The 23,652-nt window shown below is 41.8% G+C and overlaps 1 protein-coding gene across 5 annotated transcripts in view; it reads right to left on the bottom strand.

The window, feature by feature from the left end:
• Pard3b (par-3 family cell polarity regulator beta) overlaps positions 1-23,652 on the bottom strand; it is a 990,158-nt gene that overhangs the window by 396,306 nt on the left and 570,200 nt on the right. For all 5 annotated transcript variants that reach the window (XM_063236623.1, XM_063236627.1, XM_063236624.1 and 2 more), the window contains 2 exons: positions 14,479-14,664; positions 2,030-2,200 (listed from right to left, as the gene is read on the bottom strand). In XM_063236623.1, the coding sequence (XP_063092693.1) occupies positions 2,030-2,200; positions 14,479-14,664 (357 nt within the window). The remainder of the gene's footprint in view (positions 1-2,029; positions 2,201-14,478; positions 14,665-23,652) is intronic.

Below are 23,652 nucleotides of genomic sequence, written 5' to 3'. Positions count from 1 at the left end.
GATACAAATACCTACAAACGCCAAGTGTCCCAAATGCAGGGATTCATGTACTCACTATCACATAAATTTTAGAGAGACGTGAAGTTAGGGGAAAGGAGGGCTGGGCTGCAGCTGATTCTCTCAGAAGCTTTTTCTTCCTTTCTTATTTTCTTCCTTTCTTTTTCTTTCTTTCCTTCTTTCTTAGCTCTTGCTTCTACATGAGCAGAGTACTCTAGAGCAGGCCAGTCTTTTCAATTTCTCGCCACATCTGTGTTAAAAACCATCTCGGGCAGCTCTGATCTTTAGATGCGCAGGCAGAAGTCACCACTGTGGACTCTGCGCCACCCCACCCCCCACCTCTTTGTGAACCAGATCCATGGGTCTCTAGAGGAGGAGCCAAATCACACCACATGGTGCCACCACTCCTATGGTAGGAAATAGTAGATCAGGGCACTGTAACTCTGTAAGAAGTACAGCTCTTTAAATATTCATGGAAGATCCTGTCACTTAGGCAGACGCAAATGCGGCAAATGAGCGTCTTCATTATATATAGTCTCCAGTAATTGGCCAATTTACATTTATTCAACATCCACAAGGTTATGTACAGAAGAGGGTAAAAGGTAAAGTTACTCCTTTCCAAAACTGATAACATAACAAAGTGAGATACGGTTTGCAATTTTACTACCCAAAACCTATTTTCTCAGTTGAAATGGGTCCTGGGTACAACTTTTGCATTCAGCAGTATTTACTATTTACCGCCTATGCTATGGGAAATGAAGACTCATTAATGGGGAAGACAGATAACAGTATTCGTTATCTACAATACTGAACACTCAGATATATATGCAGCTACATAGCCATAAATGGCGATGCTAGGATTTTAGCCCCAACAAGCCAAAACTTCAGAAATTAAACTGCAAGGAGGCCCCCTGTCATCAGGACTGTTTAATTTGATATTTTCATTTTACATTTTAAATAGAATTTATTATTGAAAATAATATTTTATGGGGGCTGGGGATTTAGCTCAGTGGCGTAAATGCCTGCCTTGCAAGTCTGTGGTCCTGAGTTTGATCTCTGGTACCGATAAAAATGAAAAAGACCAAAAAAATAATATTTTATGTTACTATTTTTGATAGTATTCTATTTTAGTCTCTATACTACTCTACTATACAAACATATTTTGCCTGTAAAGAGAATAATATCATAAGATATTGTGTGATTTGTATTTTTCTTTAATTTTATACTATTAAATTTTTCCTATTTTTCCCAAATAGGAATATTTAATAATTAGGAAATATAATTTTTAGGAATTTTATATTTACAGTCTTATGTAAAAGAAATGTTCAGGAAAATTAGCAATCAAGATTAACTTGATTGCTAAGTGTCAGCCTATAAATGGAAATATTTCTGATATTAAAAACATCAATAAAGAGATCATGATAAAAGATTGCAGAAAAAAGACTTCCTTTCATTTAATAACATGAAACAAGTAGCTTGCTTACCAGATAACATTTTCTTTCTTTTTTTTTTTTTTTAAGGAAAAAAACCAAAAGAGTATAAGGGTACAAGTAATACAGAATTTCAAAAAAAAAAACCCAGTATGAAATCACTAGTTAATAGATTACATTGTGACATTTTCAATTAGTTAAATCTCAAGTCTGTATTAGCTGTATATGGGCTACAGGGGAGAAAGTAGAGAGCTGACTGTACTACAGTGATCTCATATCTGACCCTGACGCTGTGTACATCTGATCAGGAACTTCCTAAGGAGGTTATGAGTAAGTCCAGAGTTCCAGAACTGTCTGTAGGAAAGTATCTAGAAACTATGAACCCGTTATATGTGACATATGACTTACTTTATGTGCACTTTTTTACACTATCTAGGCCTACCTAAACTGTACAACCACTCATTCCACACATTAATACATCAGAGCCCTATTTTCCCAACTGCAGAATCACCCTGAGTAGAGCTATCACACCACTGGTGGGTGTCTGTCTTTTTGGGTGACAATTTGAGCAGTTGGCTGAGGAAAATCAAGATGTGAGTCACCTCTGTGGGTCTCTCTGGTCTCCTCAGAATCACCAACTGGATCATCCCTCGTATGTTTCCTTCCATAGACATTGATCGCCTAAGTGTTTCCATAGCTTCGTGGTTGGACTTTCCCAGAAGAGATTCCCCATTAACTGCAATCAGCTGGTCATTCACTCGCAGACGACCATCCTAAGGGAGAGAAAAGAAAAACAGCATTAAACAGAATTAATCAGGGTGATGACATGTCATTGTTTTAGAGAAAAGTTTAAGTATAAAAAAAAAACCCTCAGCTATTAGCTATTAGGCATGATTTATTTTACATGCCAGAAAAAGGTTCTGGAGCTTATCAAGCAGCCACAAATACTAACAATAATGAACTGTATGAAATTATTTTTAAAAGACCTTCGAGTCTGGAGCCGTAATAATTTAGACATTTGTACGGTGCCTCCTACCTAGTCTCTGGTGAGCATACAAATCTAACCCGAGCTTGTGCTTTGCTGTGGCAGCGACTGCGCTCACGCAAGGGAGGGAGGGCAGCTAAGAACCTGTAGGTAGTGAAACCACCAACTTGCATTGTCAGGCACAGAGAGACAGCGTGCTTAGATGTCACATGCTTGACAATAGTAATGTGTCTCCTACGATCATTACTAGCTCTGTTGAGTGGTCCTCAAAATAATCCTCATGTAATTTCCTTTATCAAAAGCAGAAAGTTCCTAGTCTGCTATCCTGAAAAGAACACAGTGGTGTGCAGTGAAGCACTAATGTACCCCAACATTTTCTGGCAGGAAAGCTTGAGAAACAAAATTGTCCAGGTTTCCCAGGGCCTCTGGCTGACTAGCCAGCTTCTTCCGGAAGGAACACTTTTTACCAGAAAGAAGCAAAAGCCTTCCGTGTGTGCACAGTCAGCCCAATGTTGGTCTGTAGCACACTGAGGCAAGAATTATCTTCACCCAGACCCCTTCAGCTGGGGTCCAGAGCAACAGCTAGTGAACTAGGATGTCATCTCTTCCCAGGAGAACACGAGGCCATCTGGGGGAAGATATTTTACAGCTAGAGCCCGACTTTCACTCACACTCAGGTGGGAGCTTCAGAGAGGCACAGATACAATTCGGGATGTGACAGCACTGCTGCTGCTACTGCTGGGACACTGAACAGAACTGACTGTGGGTGTGTACAATAAATTACCTTTCCAAATCATTCTTTTATAAGCTACCTGTAATGATTCCCATACAACCCAATAAGATAAGGTGCTACATGGTTTAAAAGCACTTTAAAGGCAAAAGAAAACATAAGCAGGGAATTATTGTAACTGATCTCAGGTCACAAAAGCAAGTTCCAAGTTTGGACCTTGGTCTTTTGGTTTTTCTTTTTTTTTTTTTTTTTGTCTTTTTCCTTTTTATTGGTACAGGGGATCAAACTCACGACCGCGTGCTTGCCAGGCAGGCACTTATGCCGCTGAGCTAAACCTCCAGCCCCAGTCTTTTGGTTTTTCTAGCACACTCCCCTGGCTACTGCCTCTGAATGATACTGGTATTACATACAGTGAGTCAGGGAAAGGAAAACTGTTTTTGTGGTCAAAAATGTTTGGGATTCACTTTCAAATTTACAACAGAGTGAGATAAAATAGAAATAAACAAACAAAACAATAACAACAACAACAAAACAATGTCCCTAAGTCATCAGAAGAGGACACAGCATGAATGACGCATGGCCTTGGGAGAGAAAGTCCACAGACGGAGGGTGAGCTGGGACTGGCCCAGTGGCAGGTGGCCAGAGAAGTCCTTGGTGAGAGCACAGAGGGCAGAGCTGAGGGCCGATATCACGGCCGGCTCAGGGCTGGCATGAAAGGACAATGGCAGGACAGGAGGTGCAGACTCGGAGATGTACCCTGCGGAAGTAGATGGCTCAGCAGAGCCGCATGTCCCCTCCCTTCCCCCCTCTTTTCCCACTTCACTTAACCTTTACTCTAATTTGGAGCAAGTCTGAAAATGAGATTTACGGGAAAGGTTAAATAGGGGGAAAAAAAAAGCCCTCTTCTCCGTTATCCAATTTTGAGTGAGGGACATGAAAGAATAAGATTAAGACCCCATGAAAAAGGGTAAAATAAAAACACCCTTCATGGTTTGAGGAGTGCAGTGAGGAGAGGTACAGCTGGAGAAATCAATTGGTTCTGTGTGATCATAGGATTTAAGGGAGGTGACCAGGCTGCATCTTATCACTAAACATCATCTAGCATGGGCATCATGGTACAAACCTATATAATCCCAGCTGCTTGGGAAGCTGAGGCAGAAGGACTGGAAGTCCAATGCCAGCCTAGGCAACTTAGCAAGCCCTGACTTACATTAAAAACAGACAAACAAACAAAATGAATAGTATCGTGGGTGTTGCTCAGTGGCAGAGCTTGCTTAGCTTGTGCGAGGTCACTGGTTGATGCCCAGGGCTGAGATAGAACACATCCTTTAGGATGGCTGGGAATCCATGTGCAGCTTTTAAAGAGGAGAAGGAAACAGAAGAGCTGGTTGGAGCGGCTGGTGATGGTAACAGGAAGTGAGACGCAGCATCCGGCTTTGGGGGCACAGGCTCGGCAGAACCGCGCAAATACTCTGACAGGAAGAGAAAGGATGGAGACCGACAGTGCTGCAGGGAATGCAGTCTGGGTGAAGCTCAGCTGGGAGCCTCTCAAGAGACTTCCCTCTGAAGCACAGGTCAAGGGCACACTGAAGAGGTAGATGAGAGAGGAAGTGAGAAGACCATTTCTTTCTTTCTTTCTTTTTGGTGAAATTTTTTATCAACTACTATTAAGCAGAAATTTTCATTTTCAGCTACATTATAAGTCTGAAGTATGCAGAATCATATTCAAGTAGGAGATGTTTGCTGTAACCTAGTCCAAAACAAAATGACAGATCTGGTCACCCCAGGGCAGCTGGAAATTTTCTGAAGACATTCTCATTTATCACAAGCATCGCTAGAGAGTTGCAGACACAATAAAAATCCACACTCTCACTTTCAAGCATGGCTGTCCTGCTCGTATTGGTGTGCTTTTCCTTTAGAAGACAAATGATAGGTAACTTCATTAATGGCAACACTCATAAGCACCATGGTGTCCTAATATTTGGAATATAATCACAGAACTTAGAGCTGAAAGGGTCTTTAGAGGTCATTCTGTCCAACCCCTTCCACTTACAGACAAACACTGCACTGTCCAAAGAGGATGAGGAATCATTTGTCTAGCACCTATTAAGAAAAGGCACTTCCACACTGAGTAGGATTTGCTCAGCTAGTTAAGGTCAGAGTAGGAACTTAACAGTCCAGGCTCTGAATTCTTCAGGGTTCACCAGTCACTACGTCATCTGTCTTCTATACAAATGACAGTGATGGTCCCCAATTATGTGAGCATTATGTGAATCCAGAGGTACACACAGATAGTATGGAGATAAGAAGCTGAGGGGAGGGGGCAGGCAGAGCAAGGAGGCTGCAGGAGGGGGCCGAACTGTCCACCCACTAAGCACTCCATCTGCGCTGCACGGCTTTGTCTAGTCTTGATCCAAATGAAGTTGATTCCCTGAAGAGCTCATTACTCAAGCTTAACAAATATCCTGCAAAATCATGTTATATCTTTTTACTTTGAAATAGTGTTGGCATGAAAATAAGGCTTTATATTTTTTTCTGTTACTATTACGTTCAAGTAAATATGAAGGCCTAAAACCAAGGACTCTAAACTAACCCTATATAAATGGGTTCAATTATTTAAGGAAGTGACTTAGTACTTCTAGCATACATATTTCACATAGTCTAGATCATATTTGCACTTTTAAGAAAACAAAGTCTCTCTTGTTCCACCTCACTCCCATCAGAATCCAAAGCAAAAAGATCACAACCACAGTCCCATCTTTGGTACCACCATAACTGATCCATTATCAGTTCTCTGGAAATTCCCAAAGAGAACAAAAATAATGCTAAAAAAGAGGAAAGAGTTAAGACCCATAGTAATTTCCTCAAGGCCCTCTGGGAAAACAAAACCACGACTGCGATGAGGGTCGGATTTCTTCCTGTGCTGGGATGGGCTAACCTGCATCAGCCCGCTCTGGCTGTGTCCCAGGCAGAGGACAGGACCTGAAGAACATATGCGTGCGCACTGCAGCTCCCCTGCCTGGACACCTGCTCCAGGGCCGTTCTCCTGTTCACTTTCCCAGGCACTGCTTCCCACAAACCTGTGATGCAAGTGCTCTGTGTCACTGCTTAGGAGCCAGGAAGACAGAGGCTCAGACACACTGACTTTCAAAAGTGTCTTGGTATGAACAACTCTCCCTGTCTTGGAAATGAAGAATATACACTTCTCATGCTAGGCTGCAGCCAAAATCAGAGTTCTAAGCTGATTAAGGGTACCACAAATAGCGATAACTACTCCATCTACTCTGCACAGCTACAGTGGTAAACCCTTTCGATGCATAAGGCCGTGGAGCCCTGAGAGCAACCCTGTACATTTGAAACTATGGCTCTCACTTTATAAAAGAGGAGAGAGTTCAAAGAACTGCTACAAACTATGTTTTCTCTGAGAAAAACTGAGCCAGGTCTGGGCCATGCTTGACCACTTGCTAGTGCTTCATGCTCTCTGTAGGTTCCTAGAAAAGCTGCAGATTCACATCTCTGTAACACAGGTGTACACGCCTCAGTTTCTCCATAATTCCACATACCACCAGCTAATACTTTGCAGTGGACTGTTGTGTATGTCGTGGGACATTTCATGTGCTCGCAAGGAAATCTGGGGTTCCAAAGGGGTTCAGTGATCTTGCAGTTCCGACCCTGGGATACTCAGCATCCCCAACTACTTAGCACCTTTGCTACAAACTGGTGCCTCTGCATGCCCCATCCACCTCGAAAAGTCAGCATTTTTTTTTAAGACCGCATCTCTCATGTTCTAATGAATACAGAGGGGAGAATAGAAAGCTAAGGCAAAGACCCAGTCTCTGAAGAACTGGAGAGAAACATGGATAGGACCGGCTTCCCCAGGGGTGGCTGCTGTGGCCCAAGGCCAGTACACATTAGTCCAGGGTGTTGAGAGGATTAATCATAACCAGATGTTGGCTCCCACATGTGCATGTCTCTGACACAGCCCTCAGTGAGGCCTCCTGGGATACTGTCAACAGCCAGAGCCCAGGCCCTAGGGCCTGCCTTCAGACCACAGGGCCAACATTCCCCGGTGGTGACAGGGAGTGGCTCCAGGCAAGGCCCAATGAGGGGAGGTCACCCTCAACAAATCCTCCTTCTGGCCCTAAGATTGCTCCATGGAAACACCTGCCTACTGTATTTTAAAAAATCAAAACAAAAACTCAACCACCTGATAAAACTGCTTCCAGACTGAAACCACTCAATTTCTTTTAAAAACAATACCATGGAAAAGACAAGAATGAATCAGAATTTTTTAAAGTACAGTTTTAAAACAAAGAAGGGGAAAAAGAAAGCTGAGCCCTGAATATGTGTCTTGTCCTGGTCTTACTGTGCCTACCACACTAGTACATGCTGCTCACCATCTGCCCTGATAGGAATTTCACTTTACATAAAAAGCAACACTCTGCCCAAGTAGGATTCTGTATTCCAACAGCGACCACACATTCTGGTAGGACTTCTCTTACACTTATCCTTCCAGCCAAAACGCCCTTCGGATCCCTGCTCGCCTGCTCAGTACCTATTCTGCATAGCAAGGCAAGCAACTGTCTAACCTTTGCATTTTTGTCTCCATCAGAACTGCCACCTCGCCCCAACACCCATGACCTGACTTCTGTTTGACTCCCTTAGTCCTTATCATATTAGAGGTGTTCATATATGTATTATGCAACTAGCTTTTTCAGCCTAAGCCACTGTGGGTATCTAAGAGGTGCTTGCTAAAGTGAGTCATTTGAGAAACCTCTCAGTCAGATGCTTTGGACCTGGTGTACATTTCATCTACAATGAACAGATAATTTAATTTAAAAACTAATTACGAGAAATGCCCGAACCCAGCCTGTCTTGGGCATGTCAGAACATATTCAGGAAACCTATATAATTCTGTAAGTGAAGCTTGATTACTTTCTGTGTACTGGTCCTATCTCGATGTATTCAGCAGTTGTAAAATTTTAGACCTATTTATTTGATTCAGTTACCATTTTAAGAGTCACACTCCACTTCTGGGTAGCGACCAGTGAATTCCCAGCAGCGTATCAAGCGCAGCATATGAAACTTCTTAGAGGTAACTGAAGACCATTTCCTTCAGCTCATCAGGACATACATAATCAAAGCCATTCTAATATAATGCTTTCAAAATGTAGGCTAATCATTTTCATTTAAAACTCCTTCTGGAAAAATATGGGGACTAAACAAACTTACTGAAACTTATAGGGGCTTTTAGTATAGTCACCCTGAATCTTTTACTTTTCTCAATAAGAAAGTTTGAGAAGCCTTGACTTTGAATTGTCAGTAATATTCACTGGCTTACAATGTAGTAATAACATTCTGTGCTTGTTTTACATTTTTCCTGTTTGCTGTCATCTCAGTTTCCTCTCCTTCCTTCTTTACCTCTTTCCTGATTTCTGCTCTTAATTTACTTTGGCCTAGGAAAGTTAACTAAAACCCTTGTTAAGGCATATGTGTTATATATGAATCAAGAATATTTTGCATGGATGCCTAACCAATGAGAATCTTAGAGGTCTTTTCAACTTATTAAAATTATTATGTTCTTGTTTGCTTTTCATATGTTGTGCTCTCGTTTTTGCAAAGACTACTTAAAACATTCACTAAAACAAAAAGGGCCTAAACAACAAAATTCTTACCACAACATTAATCCAGTCTGTAAAATATAAACACTCATAATGAAAAGTGAATACAGCCTTTCCCAGGAAAGTGTGTTACACTTCTGCCATTATGTCAGATATATGAGATAATCACCTCCTCAGGAGAACATATTTACCTGGGCTTACAGTTCTGGAGGTCTGAGTCTGTGAGGGTTGTTCCCTGCTGCTTTTGGGACAGCGGTGAGGAGCACACTGCAGGCAGAACACAGGGTGGAGCACAGCTATTCAGAAGTACAAGAGCAGGGGACCAGGCTTCCTTGGTGTTCTGCAGGGCACGTGCTCCTTGACACAAAGGCCTTGCACCAGGCTCCATCCCTCCAAGGGTTCCTTCCTCATAGTCAATGCCTCTCTAGGTACCAACGTAAAACACACGTGTCTCTGGGGGTATTTAAGGTGCAAGCTAAGGCAGCAAGGTACTACAGTCAGACTCAAAGCACTTTCATCATGGCGTCTCATCTTCTACAGATTGTCTTTTCATTAGGACTTGAAATGCTTGTATTTTTTCAAGCCTAGTAAGATAATCATACAGTTCAAAATATACATCAAAATGATGTAGAGCTTCAAAGTTGTATTCGGTGACACTATAAGTTTATTTCTTGTTTGCTTTTCTATGCATGAAATAAAAATCTATACATGATAAAGACTAGCAAGAAATGCAATGATGGATGCAGGTATTGTGAGATGTTAGGAGCAATGTTATATTTTTATAAAGCAATTCCTACTGTATAAAATTCAAAAGATAAATTTCACTACTTGAATTAACATAAATAAATACTTTTTTTTATTTTATGAGTTTATGTTTCAAGCAATGTTTCTGCTTTTCCTTGTCCATGCAATGTATCACATCTCTGTGGTGAGAGATGAACATTGATGTGTAGATTTACTTGAGAATTTGCGGTGGCCCTGTTTACAATCTGGTCTGATCTTTTTGTCAGAAGTAAAAGCTTAAAGGACACTGCTACTAGCAAGGGTCTTGGAAGTTCTCCCACCACTAGAAATCATGATCAGTTTTAAGAAAAATGGAAAGTTGAAGAAATCATTTAACATTAGTGTTCCTTAAAAAGCTCTCTCTTTTATCTTCCTTTGGATTCATTAATTATAGATACATGACATGATTTATAGATACTGGCAAAGATAGAGGTGGAAATTACTCACACTAGGAACTCAGACTCGACTCCTGGAAGGAGGGGTGCATGCTGTTAGATGTTCTGCAGTACAAAGAGACACGAGATTCATACCATATGACATGTTCTTGGACACTGTAGAGCTATGTAGGTTTTGCCCCCAAAATTCAGGTTGGTCATTGGAAAATATTGGAATTGTTTGTATTAGTTAATATGCTTTTACCTCTACCAAATAATACAGATTATGAAATTCTGCATCTGTTACAAGGACCATCCCAAACTTCCTAAGCACATGAGAATCAAATCACTTAAATTATGTCTATTTCATATTCTGAGTGCATACATTTGCAATTAGCTATCTCAGGCATATTTCTTTCATTTAATTTCACCATCATCAAGTAGTATTTATTAAGCACAAACCTGGATAATTAATTTTCTCAGAATAACAGATATTCTTACATTCATTCCAATTAAGAGTCCTTAATATATCTACCTGATATATGATATTTTTCTCTTAGCAAAAATTGTGCTTAAATTTTAATTTTTATCTTAACATTTCAAAGTTTCAACAGGATAGATTCTACTCCCAGAGTCAGCTTATCCAAATAAAAAATGCTATTCAGAACAAGTACAACAGATTCCATCAGATTTATATTTTTACTACATTGTGTTAATGTTACCTAAATTTTTCAACTATATACTTTCTTGTGATTTACATAGCAAAAGAAGCAGTTTAGGTAAGTAACAGCATAGCTATAAAATGTACTTTGGTTAAATTTTTTAAAATTAATAGTTCATCAAAACTAAAGAAAAGAAAATCTACTGATCTAGGAATTCAAGATGTTTAGCAAATGCCTATGTAAATAACTGAGGTCTTTGAAGTGACTACAGATATTTTATTTGTGCTACCCTTGAGAAAATAAGAAATGAATTTTAATATAGATTTGGGGAAGGAAATATTTTTCTCAAGATATTTTTCTGAGCGCAACAAATAAAATTTCTTTCTATTTAATGGCAATAATATTACATTTCACTTGGAACTATAACCACAAAAATGGAACTTTAGAAAATCTTCTTCTAGGACATCATAATTTCATCCCAGTCACAATTCCCAGCTGTGGAGAAGTTAACACATCGACTTATCTCTAGTACATTTTGTTTCTGGAAGCAATTATAGGATCCTTCAGGGGCAAATGCCCAGGAAGAATGACAGAAACAAAAATGCTAAAGCATGCAGCCTGTGCTACTGTGTAAGCACATTAGCAGCCGCGCTCTGAGAGCCATGGACTCCTACGGTCAAACGCTTTGCACGTAAAGAGGTACATCCCACTGTGGCACCTCAGAGAGGTGCGCAGGGAGCTCCGGGCGCTGGCTATTCCTGCCTGCTACATGTGAGGAACAGTCTCTAGGCTTCATTTCTTAATGCATGAACTTGGTGTAAAATGTGAAGAGGAGATTAAGCACTTGGATAATGTTAAAAAGGATAAAAATGCAGTTCTGTTTGACCTTAAATGAGTTAGGGATTCACTCACCAACCTAGAATAGCTAGATGCTCTCCTTTGCAAATAGAGACCTACAGATCTATGAGAAAAAACTCACATAAGAGATGAAATATAGAAAACAGTAGCCTGAAGCTAGGGGTAAAAAAAAAAAAAAATAGACTCTCAATTAGAAGCAGAGCCATCCAGGGTTTTATATCTGCTGGGTAGCCTGTCTTTGTTTATCCCAACAGTAGCTCCCAGGAGAACACAGTGTACAGAGTCCACAGAAAGAATTTGGTCATACTTTTTCAGAGTGGTTTAGTTTTCAACAATCCACCTTCCCCTAAGGGAAAAACACCTTGAGAACCAATTAGTGGTATGAAGGGCTAGGAGAAAAACATAGTGCTCTGGCAGAAAGATCATTTTGTGATTTCTGGTAAAAACCTAGGGCCAGATGTAAAGGTGGAGGGTCCCTGTGCTTATCTCCTCTTTGCCCCAGGGACACTGCAGTCTGTTACATTTGTATCTCCTCAGTGGGGACAAGAAAAAACACTCAAAACAATTTTTGTAAGACATAATCTGGAATCATAAAATAGACCATGACTTTCTGAGGAGTGGTGGTGGATGATTGGAACAATGGAAGGAGAACAGAAAGATGTATTTTTCCTGTTAATCAGATTTCATGTGAGCAAAGTTCAGGCCTCTCCATTCTTTACTGCAAAAGGTAAACAAGACAAATGGATATTAAACATTCCCAACAAGCCTAAGTCCATGATTGATGCTTCTTACTGTTTAAGATCAGCTATAAATACGCTATCCACTGGTTTTCAATGGTGTGATTGTCTGATTCAGCAGACCAGTATCAGGAAAGAAATTTACATAAATGGAAAGTGAAATCTTTCTGCAAGAAATGGAACTGTTAAGAACTGCTTAGGTAAGGAAACGCTCACTTACACAAACAGGAATATACATATTCAACCACCCACCAATATCTGCTTAAGCTTAAGTTATTGCCCATAAAAAAGCAAAGACGTTTGCTTTTAATTTCCAAAAAGTCATCTCAGTTTCAATTTTACTTGGAATAAATTCTGCAAATAGAGCTGTCATTAGGAATAAGAAGGAGAATGCCAAATTGATAGCCACCAACATGACCAAGGGCCCAGCATCACACACAGCACATGTTTAGATGGCTTGGCTGAAGAAGAGAAGCTAGAGAGGAGAGCACCGCGGGGTGACACTGTTCCTGCGGGAGTGGAACGATGTGAGGAGAGAGCCCATTACAGAGCTGCGCACCGTGGGCTAGGAGTCGGATTTTAGTTCAAGCAGTTCCGGCTATCTGACCATGGCATAGACAATAATCACTGCCAGGTACAATTTCCCCTTTAAAAAATGACACAATAATAATAATAATACGAGTACAAATATATAACACTTATGATGGTGTCCAAGCATATACTAAGCACCAAGTAAAATAAGTGTTAATAGCTACTGTCATTGTTATTATTACTATAATTTCCCCTTGTTGCTGGTTGTGCATTTCTGAGGCATGCTGGGGAGTTCCGCAGATTAACTGTGATGTGTCCCAATTCTTCAACCTCCTCCACAGCCACACCTCCACCACGGTCACGCTGGGGCTAGTGTGTTCCTTTACCACACAGCCTTGGATTCAGCACTGTGACTTTCTTGGGTCAACTCTGTGTGTATGTGTGTGTGTGTGTGTGTGTGTGTGTGTGTGTACTGAGAGCGTACAAATTAAGGGGCAGGCATTAGGAGGCTTTTCCCAAGCGTGCTGGCCCTCTGATGCCCCAGTTACCCTGCTGGTTCAAGGAGGTGATACCCATGGAATATACCCAGAACAACGATGTGCAGCACAAGAAACAGGGAAACCAACCTGAATCAGAGCCACCACTGTGCGCCCAGATGGCCCACGGGGCCATGGAGAAACAGAAGCTGACTAGATGGATTACTGAATGTCTGTGATTATTTAGTGAGAGCTAACCAATCTAAGGATGCATGAAACAGATGTCTATGTACAGCACAATTCTTACTTCCCTGGGGGAGAAAGGCAGCACCTAGTGCAGTGGTGGCAAACCTACGGCACACGTGTGACTGTGTTTTTCTTTTAAGACAAAAGATATTGATATATGAGGTTTTTCTCTTCTTTTTCCTAAACTAAAACATCAGTATTCACATGAATGACAATGCTAGCATTTGCCCTAAGTAAGTGGGTGTGGGCTTCATTTTGGGTACTCGTCTCTAAGAGGTTCGCCATCAGTGCTAGCTAGGGTCTATGCTGAAACAGCAGTCCAAGTGCACATCCATGAAGACAAATGCTACAGCATGTTTACTGTCCAACTTCTACACAGAAGCTGGAGACAGCAGGGCAATTTCCTTGGTGGGAAGTGGTGTGCCGGGGTCTGAGCACAGGCGATCTAGTCAACCTCTGCAATACAGGATTAGCTCAGTGTGAGGGAGGAAAGTACGACGCTTCCTTTTCCTGGAAACACAGAAGCATCTACAAGTCTTCAAGCATAAATACGCATTCCGGGTACCATCTTTATCTTCAAAGGTATACAACATGATAAATGACCTTTAATTTATACTACAATCATCTCAGTTCTCCTGAATTTCAATCTTGCAAGTACAATTTTCACATTTGTTGTCTTTATGTTGACTTATTTTTAGTTTGCTTTTTCTGATTGTGTATCTTTAGGCTCAACTCGGCTAGTTTGAGCAGAAGAATCTCTGCTAGTTTGAGCAGAGCAAACTCAGAGGAATCCTAGCAGAGTAATAAAAAGGATGTAAAAATTATGTTAATTACAGTGAGTTTTTAGAACTATTTCTAGGAAGTCAAGTTAACTACCTAAGATGTGAAAGCAGGCAACTGTTCCTCACATGCATTCACACACACACTTCCTGTAGCTGCTCTAAGAGCGCCTCCATGGTCTCATGCCTTCTTCTCCCCTCCACGCAGACCCCAAGAACACCAGCCGCCTCTCTCACGCATTCGCTAGGTGCACACGTGGCCTCCTCACCTTGAAAGCAGCCCCTCCGTGGATGATGGATTTGATAAAGATCCCCAAGTCCAGTCCAGTTTCTCGGGCTTTGTTCCCTTTCAAGCTCACGCCAAGGCCAGCAGAGCCAGAGTCATTCAGGGGGATCTCAAACGTGAGTGGCTCGCTTGTGTCCAGGGAGAGCGCATAACAGTCAGGTTCTCCTTTCTGTTAGAAAAATGGGAAGAGGAGAACACAGGTTAACAGCTCTCAGATGAGTGCCTCTGACAGGTGTAGTCTCACTCTGGGCGTCATCTCCTTTCTCTGCAGGCAGCCACCACCACATCCATCCAGGGGACAGCTCTCAGGAGGGGCTCCTTCGGGGACAGTTATCCAAGAGGACATGGGACTCGAAATAGGCCATAAGTGTGTGGAAATCGAGTGAACTATTTTTATACTAAAAGAGGCTGGTTGCTAGAATTAGGGATTGTTAGTGTCAGGAGATATCTTAGAGTCGCAGTCTCCACATCTTCATCTTACATCCGATGAAACAGCTCAAAGTAGAAACGTACTAACATTTCGGAGCTATTTCACTTTTATAATTCCGAACATACCATTTACCACAGAGGCGATGCTCTTGTAAGAGATGCCCAGAGGACACAGAACCTGAAGAAATGGTAAAGTTAGAAAAGTGTAACACATAGTGCATATCACTGATTCAAATTCACTGCATCAAAACTCACGCTTTAGGACTCCAACTAAAAACACAGAAATCCCAATCAGGTTTTGGACCTTAAGAAAAATGATTCTGCACAACAAATATTCAGGTCTCCTGATCAGTGACACACAGCCACAAGCCAATGACTCCCAAGAGAGCCAGATTACCATGGTGGAAGGCCCTCCAGGGCTCGAGTCTCCAGGGAGACGGCTGTGGTGGGTAGCACTGGGTTCCCTGTGTCCTCAAACACACAGCTGCCCAGGATGCCTTTGTCAGGGTCCTTCCTGTGCCCCCGCCGGCCTGCAGACATGTGACACCACTACAATGCTTAACAGGAAAATTCGAAAATGAGCCATTCCTGGAAGCCATCAAGCCATTCTCGGCCAGCAGTTCCTTCCTCTCTGTAATTATCTCTAGAGTCGCTCATCTTAAGGTCACTTTGAGGGGATTCTGATGTGAAATTACATATTTAAAAAATTACTGTGGATGTCTGAATGTCAGTCAGGAATAACTATAAAATCAGAAGTGGCAAAGAACCCATAATTAAAACAGAATTAAGGGGTCTATTCATAGCCAGATCCACTGACATGACATTTTTAACCTCTAACAAAACAGAGAACTTGCATACAACTTTTAGAGATATACTTCATTTAATTTCATTTAAATGAGGTTAGCTGTAAAGTTTTTGACCACAGGTTATTCAAAGAAATAGAACTTCATTGCTCAGTTGGATAAAGCTATTACAAGTTAGCTCTTTTTAACTAACTCATTATATTATTAAGAAACAAAATTCTATTATTTGTTGATAAGTAACTGTGTTTTTCCCACCAGGATGCCAGAAGTTACTGCTAATAATTCGCCTTCATCCCTGTCTTACAATATTCACAATTTATAACCTATACGGTTTCCCAGCCTTTTATGGTTCTAGATCTCTCAAAGATTTGGTTAATTTTAGTCTCGCCTTTACTGAATGAAAGTATAAATTAAAAAACAATCGTTGTGATTATATTTCTGCAAACACTTTAAGGGAGAAAATTAGAAGGCTTCTCTGGCTTTCATCTTACTGAGAGAAAGCTATGAAGACTAGTTTTATTTAGAAATGTCATTTAACACTGGGGCGTATGCTAGAAGTGTGCCAACAGGAGATTTCTCTTGTGAACGTCACACAGTGGACTTACATAAGCCAAGCCAACCGTGACATCACGGGCCACGTCCTGCAGCCAAGGGTCACGAGCACGCCATTATATGGCACCTTCAAACCACTTGTTCTGCAATCCAATCAGTTCTCTTTTGGCCAATGTATTTACTTTCTAATAAGATCCACAACTATTATTATTTTACAATGACATTACATTTATTACCTAAAGGTACAAACAAAATAGAGAGTAGGTAGCATCAAGGTAATCTTTGCATTTGAAACTAATTAGTCTTTTGTAAGTCCTTGAAGTCTGAGAGCCAACAGTACAACAAAAACAACAAATTTGGGGCTAAAAATGATTGGTTGGTTCCATTCCAGAAGCTTTGCACGTAGTAATACAATTACTTTTCCTAGCGAAACCTTGAGATGTGTTACATGCCCACTTTTCAGACGAAGACATAGAGGTGCATAGAGGTTAAGTGCCAGACAGATAGCACGCAAGATTTGTCAACACTGGAGCTTTCTGGACTCTGGACAGCATGTTTTCTGGGTTAGTGAAGTGTTCTAAGTTGTCTACTACATTCCTATGTTCTCCATTATTCTACACTCATTTATGCCAAAAATATTGAGTTTTAAGTTGCCGTTTACCTGTGGGTATAATATGTGAATTGCATTTATTATCTTTGAAAAACTACTTTTGAATTGACAAATTAGATACATATACGGTATATCTAATGCTTTAAAGTATGAACACATAGTAAGAAGGCAAACCGAGCTAGTTAATACATGCAGTACCCCACACACTCTTGATTATGCCAGAAGTCTGCTCTCAGTGATTTTTAAGAACGCAATGCATTGTTATTAATTAGAGTCACCATGAAATACAGTGGGCCTCAGGAACTAATGTCTGCTACCACCAAAATTCTGCACCCTTGCCCGACATCTCCTTTGCTCCCCCACTCCCAGGCACCACTGCTCTGCTCTGCACCTCCATGAGTTAGGCTTTGTCAGACGGTAAGTGCTGCACAGCACCCTATGTCCCAGCTTCTGTGGACCATCATGGTGTGACCAAGCCACAGGAAATTCTAAGATGGGTTCCTACAGTGATCGAGGATATATAATTTTACAATCTTCACCGACCCCAGCTAGGCTTTATATCCTCCTTATGCTATACCAGACTCAAGCCATAATTAGTGGTCTCTAATAACAGCAAAATTCCCAGTGGTGAAGGAAGCCATTATAGTAGTTAACCCAGCCATTTCCTCTGTTAGAAATAAATATCCCTTTATCTAATGTACAAAAAAATCAATATGCTGAATGCCTCTTTCTAATAATCCTGGTTCAACTAACAACCCTAAAAATTAAACTCAGATCTTGCCAGACAACATTATGCAGCACATGGAAATAAGTATAAATTACTCCCAAGTGCCTCCGGTGAAGGACCTGTGAGACAGAAAGAGCCCAAGGGCCATATCACAACCAGACCTCAGATCATCCCTGTATCCCTTGCAGACAGGAGGGCTTCTCATACTGTGTCAGGAGTACCCCTTGCTTTTTCCTCCACAGATAACCACATTAAATCAGTGATGGTACTAGTGAGGTGGGGGTGGGGCTGGGGGGATGGTGGCAGTGATAATCCAAACAGGTAGAGCTGGTGCTGGAATAGGAATCCTGGGACAGTCAACCCAAATGCTTCGCCATCAAATATCACCAGGGGTCAGAACCACCTCCAGCTGCTTGGATGTTTTAGTGTATGTGTTGCCAAAGTGACCACATAAAAACCCCTGCTCGGAATCAGCAATTACCTAATTCAGTCAAATTCAAAGAAATTTTGGTCCAAAGAGGCACTTTAGCAGCTGTTGGCTGCATTGTTACTTGCTGATAGGTCCCCAAGTTCCAGGAAGAGGTGGCAACAGACATCACTGAGATCCGTAAGGTCTTAGACTCACAGGTTCAGGACTGACACGTGGCTGGTAAGAGGGAACTACTGGAGAATCACATACTCAGTTATATTTATGGCTATGTGGCAGCTAATTTTCTAGAAACAGAAACGTGATCTCTGTGAGATGAACAGAGTAGGAAAGGTGATAGAAAATACCAAATTTATTGGTACATTTACAAAATGCTTCCTTTTGCTTACATATCCTGTAGAGTTCATTAGGGTAGCGGCCCTGATCTGTAAGCTAGGTTTATTCTTCTCTACTAAGAATGACAGAATTACACAAAAATGGTATTGGTAAGGGTTTAATCATGTGGGAGTAGGATCCAACACAAAGCAAAAACCCTTTCTGCATGCAGTGCATTTCAGTTATGTAATATACATACCTTGGAAATCTACTGCTTACCTAACCTACCTCTTTACCTCATTCCATCTAGATATACAGAAAAATAAAAAATCAAATAAAATACGTCCACCACACTGGATCATCTATTAGCATTTGAGGTGGCTATTTTCTTTTAAATTTTTTTCTGTGTTTCCAAATCTCAATTATTACAAAAAGATAAATGTCTTCTAAAAGAATCTGTGAAGGTATAGCGGCCATTTGCAGTATTACCACACTGCAAACTTTCGAGTAACAGTATCTCTGTAGTGACCTAGACATACACACAGCCCCATGTGCACTGTGACCACTAGGCATGGATTGTCAAACCGAGTGGACTAAGCAAAGCCTAGCAGGCTAGGGGAGCTCAGTTCTGGGCATGTCAGTGGATGACCGACGTGTAGGCCAGTGAGCAGAGGTGGGGGGACTCACCCCAGATGTGGATGGCAGCAGCCAACAAACAGGCTTGTAGCCTGAACAGGATGAAAAAGGACATGGGAAGGCAGAGTCACTATTTTAGAAGCACTCCAGTCTTCGCCAGTGCATCTGGATATGAGTCTCCAGTTTTTCCAGCTTTCCAAAGCAGACTTGCATGGGGCTCCGCAGCGGGTTCCAGGCCTCTGACAGCAGACTGGCACCACAACCTGACCCTTTGCCTTCTGTGACTTCCACCTTCTTGGGCTGGGCAGCCACCAGATCCTCCAACTCTCCAGGGCACAGATGGCCACAGTGGACTCTCCCTCCTGTGATGCCACAGACCACCACTGTGGACACTGCTGCCTGTGATCCCTGGAAGCCTCGCTGTAAATTTCCTTGTGAATAAATTATACATACATACATATATATATATATATATATATATATTCTACGTATGTGTATAAATTCACTATGTGTATATGTATCTTCATATATCTCTATTGATACATTTATGGCTCCTATTAAAGTCACCAGTGACATCCAGGTTACTAAATCCAATGGTTAAGTCTCAGCTCTTCTCTTACTGGGTCTACCAGTAGCCATAAATCTCTTTACCAGTTCCTATTTCTTGAAACACTTTCTTTGCCTGGCATTAGCACATACCCTAGTTTGCCTCATACTTCACTGCTTATGCCTTTCAAACACCAACTGCTGATTCCTCCTGTTCTCAACCATCCTGTAGTGGATTGGCAACTGGTGGTGAACTTAAGCACCAGCTGAACTGGTGCCAAGCATGGATGGCCCAGCTGAGGCCTGCTGCCAGCATAAAAAGGAGATCTGGTAAAAAAAAAAAAAAGGAGACCTGGGAGGAAGAGTAGCATTTTAGGTTTCCCTAAGCATTGTTATTGTTGTTTGGAGCCATTGATTCTCCTGGAGGAGCATGTCATGCTAGCTCCCCTGATACGAACTCAGCTGTTGTCATAGGAGGAGCTCGGGACCTTCATGTTGTCATAGGAGGAGCTCAGGACTAAGAGTGGCTGCTGTTCACTTTGGGGGAGCTCTGGTCTATACTTTGAGTATTGCTTCCTGATTCTAGAGGGGCAGATGTGTGCTGTTTAGTCTCCAGGAGAAGCTTGTTGTGCTGGCTTCCTTATATGTACTCAGCTGTTCTTATCATTGGAGGAGTTTGAGAATCCACTGTCACTGAAGATGGTTGTGCTATTTTTCAGGGGAGCCCTGGTCTTTATTTTGAGAGCTGCTTCTTGGCTCTAGTGCAGAACCCTTGACCTGCTAGTACAGGCCCTTCACCCCACTGGCATAGGCTTTCTAGCTTTGGGGTCCTCCAGCGCAGATTCATGGGAAAGACCTGCATGAGTCATGTCATGGGCTCTAGGTTTTCAGATGGACTCATGCAGGTTATAGCCATGGGATGCAGGCCCTCAGCTGGATTTTCTAGGTCTTTAGTGTGGTGGACAGATTTCCTGCACTTCTTTGTATTTGACTCCTTCGGTGGCCATTATAAATAATGCTATAAATTCTGTGTCCTGTATATAATTGTTCTCCTTGACGCCTCTGCCTACAATACCTCCCTAAGTACTACAGTGTCCAGGGCTCAACCATCTGACCTCGATCTGCCAGGGTCACTCTTGAAGTTAACCTCTTTGAATTTCATGGTTTTAAATAACATTTCCAGTCCCAAATTCTTCTCTTTACTGTTATCTCTAAATTCCACTGAGCAGCGCCATCATTGTTTTACCTTGAAACAATCTTGGCTGAAACTTCATGCCTTAAACCTGTTCCTCCTAACCCATTCCACCTCTCAGGAAAGGCCACTGCTCCGGGTATTCAGGACTGGGGCACTGATGTCACTGACCCCCTTTCTTACTTCGCCTTCACATCTAACCCATCAGCACCTCTTCTCACCAGTACCTCAGTGGGACCCCCAGCATCCTACGCTCTGACCATTCTACCAGTGCCTCCAACCTGACATTATGTGAGGTGGACTCTTTTCCCCACTGCCTTCTACTTTTCTGCTATTCAGACCAGTTCTAAACACGGCAGCTAAGGAAGCTCTATTACAATACTTGCTGCCTCCTCACATGAGGGCAGGCAGAGAGCGTGACTGGCCCAGGGTGCGCTGGTCCCGCAGACTTCCTTGTCTTGAAGAGGTGCAGCAGTGACCCTGGAACATGGCTTCTGAGATGCGCTTGTCCTGATGCTTGCAGCCCTTTTTATAGGCTACTTCTGTCACACCCTGTGCAGCACCTGTGCCCATCGCTTTTAATTTTTAAAAGACAAGAAATGAGACAGCAGACGTTAAGTGACTCATCAGACTGGCCTACTTTAGTTGGGGAGGGGGTGACACATAAAAAACCAGTGGATTTTTGTTCAAGGAAGTCGTGTGTTTTTTCTGTTATGTATTTGTAAATGACACATCTATTGTGGTTTTATGTTTGCTACGAGCAGAACATTTGAAGACACTTCTTTTATATAGGAACTGAGCATCCCCGGCTGTGGACCATCTTCTTTCCTAGTGATTAGTGATCTGTGTTCTTTGTCTAAATGTTGAGTTTCTGCCTTTTGGTTCTGTTGAAATGCCATGTCAACTGCAAATTTTAGTTCTCAAAATATTTAGCTTTGTTTATTAAACTCAAGTTCTCTTAAAAAAAATACTCGCAACCTTCTAGGACTTCCCACTTCATTCCAACAGAAAACCACAGTCCTTCCTTGTTCCACAGACTCTTACAAAGCTAAGCGCCCTGGCTCCCCTTTCTGAGTGCTGCAGCTACTCCACCGCACGCGCCTCCCGGCGTGCTTTCTACTCTTCAGTGCAGCCCCACTCCTTCCCCTGCCCCCCGACTGCTTTACATCCTTCTACCCTGCGTGTGAGCACTTCTCCCCTACAGCTCTGCAGGCTGTACTCCTCCACTTCCTTCAATGCTCTGCTCAAATGTCACATCAGCAGTGAGGTTTTGCTTGGCCTTCCAATTTAAAGTAGTCTTAATCCCTTTCTAATTCTACCCCATCTATTCTTTTTTTTAATGCCATTTATCTTACATTGTGATACATACACTTACTGCTTCTTTATAACATCTCTTGAATGCAGGAACTTTTATATTCTGTCCCTTCAGCCCCACCAATGTAGCTCTGGTAGTTAGACAGTGTCAGACTCACAAAGAAGCACGGGTTAAGTATTTCTGGACAAACGAGTTAAGTGTCAATAGTATGTATTTGTGTGTATTGATAGGTGTGTGTCTGTGAATGTGATGTGTAGGACTCTCTGTGTCCTAATAAGCAAATGAATAAGTTGCTGTGGCTACATTTCATTCAAGAGTTCAAAAACATCTGCATTAAATATAATTATAAAAAGTAAAAGTGTCAAAGGAATAAGGACTTTTAAGTCTAAGTTTAATGAGGTTCTAGAGAACCTTAAAAGCAATGCAGGCCAGTTTCTCTTTTTTATCCTACTTTCTGCTCCCGGGAGACATAACACTGCCCACTCACAATCAGATCCTTGATGAGGCACAGTAGGCATATCTCAGCGGCTGCATGGGATGCAGGTGTTAAAGTGCACACGTGCCCCAGACCACACACTAATGCTGCACACAGCAGTATTCACAGTGCATCTCAAGCTCAGGCAGCTCTGTGATCCAGTACTAAAAACCACAATACCTATGTGCCCACCCACACATATCTGCTCATCCATCCCCATGCATATATGCAGTATCCCCGCCTCCAACACACCCAACACACAGCTCCCACAAGACAATTCTTCCCCAGAACATAGCTCAGTCTGGTGCTTTCTAAGCTACCCAGCTCCATTTAAAAAATTTGGTTACAGTTTATTAAAATTGATTCCACAACCCAACAGTGGACCAGTTTTCATTTTGAAAAACAAAGAAATCAGGTGTGTGTGTGTGTGTATAATGTTTATTAACAAAAGCAATGCAGAACCAAACGATTCCTTTTCCCCAATTGACACTTTTAGTGCCTCCTTAGCCCTCCGTTGAACTTTTGTTCTCTTTTACATACACTGTCTTTGAACTCCCATGCCTGTTGCTCTGATATGTATTTCTCTATTTTATACATATGTATATATAATACATATACTTCTCCTTTTCATGTAGTTATTTCTCTTTTTGTATCCCCGTTCCCTTATTTTGTTCTCTGTAATGCTATTTCTCTTCCTAAACACAAAGAATCATCTGTTACACTGGGAATTCAGAAGTGCGACTTGCTCATTCTGGCCTGAATGACAAGAGCTGTTTTTGGTGAATCATAATCATTTGACAAGTTTTTATCATGAACCTACACGAAGTAACCAGTCTACATGGGACATACAGGCAAAGCTTCATTAAACGACACTGGAGGACCCTTCTGTCTCATTTCCTCTGTTCTCTGGAGAGGAAGGAATAGAGTCTAGAATAGGAAAGAGGAGATGGAGAAGTCACAGTCAGGTCCTGCCAGTTACACTATTCATTTTAAAAAAACAAATGGCAGAGGTAATTATTTGGTGTGATGGAAGAAACAGGAAGATGGGCAAATCAGGAGCCAGCCACACAGTGAGCTCAGAAGTGTCCTGAATGGGCCATTTCTAGCAATCCACGTGTCCAGTGTAGCAA

Source organism: Cavia porcellus, unplaced genomic scaffold, assembly GCF_034190915.1.
Source record: "Cavia porcellus strain 051 isolate PalLab524CR breed Dunkin Hartley unplaced genomic scaffold, mCavPor4.1 scaffold_26, whole genome shotgun sequence".
NCBI classification, from domain to species: domain Eukaryota; kingdom Metazoa; phylum Chordata; class Mammalia; order Rodentia; family Caviidae; genus Cavia; species Cavia porcellus.
The sequence above is the reverse complement of the archived record's forward strand: the minus strand, read 5'-3'. Positions and strand labels throughout refer to the sequence as shown.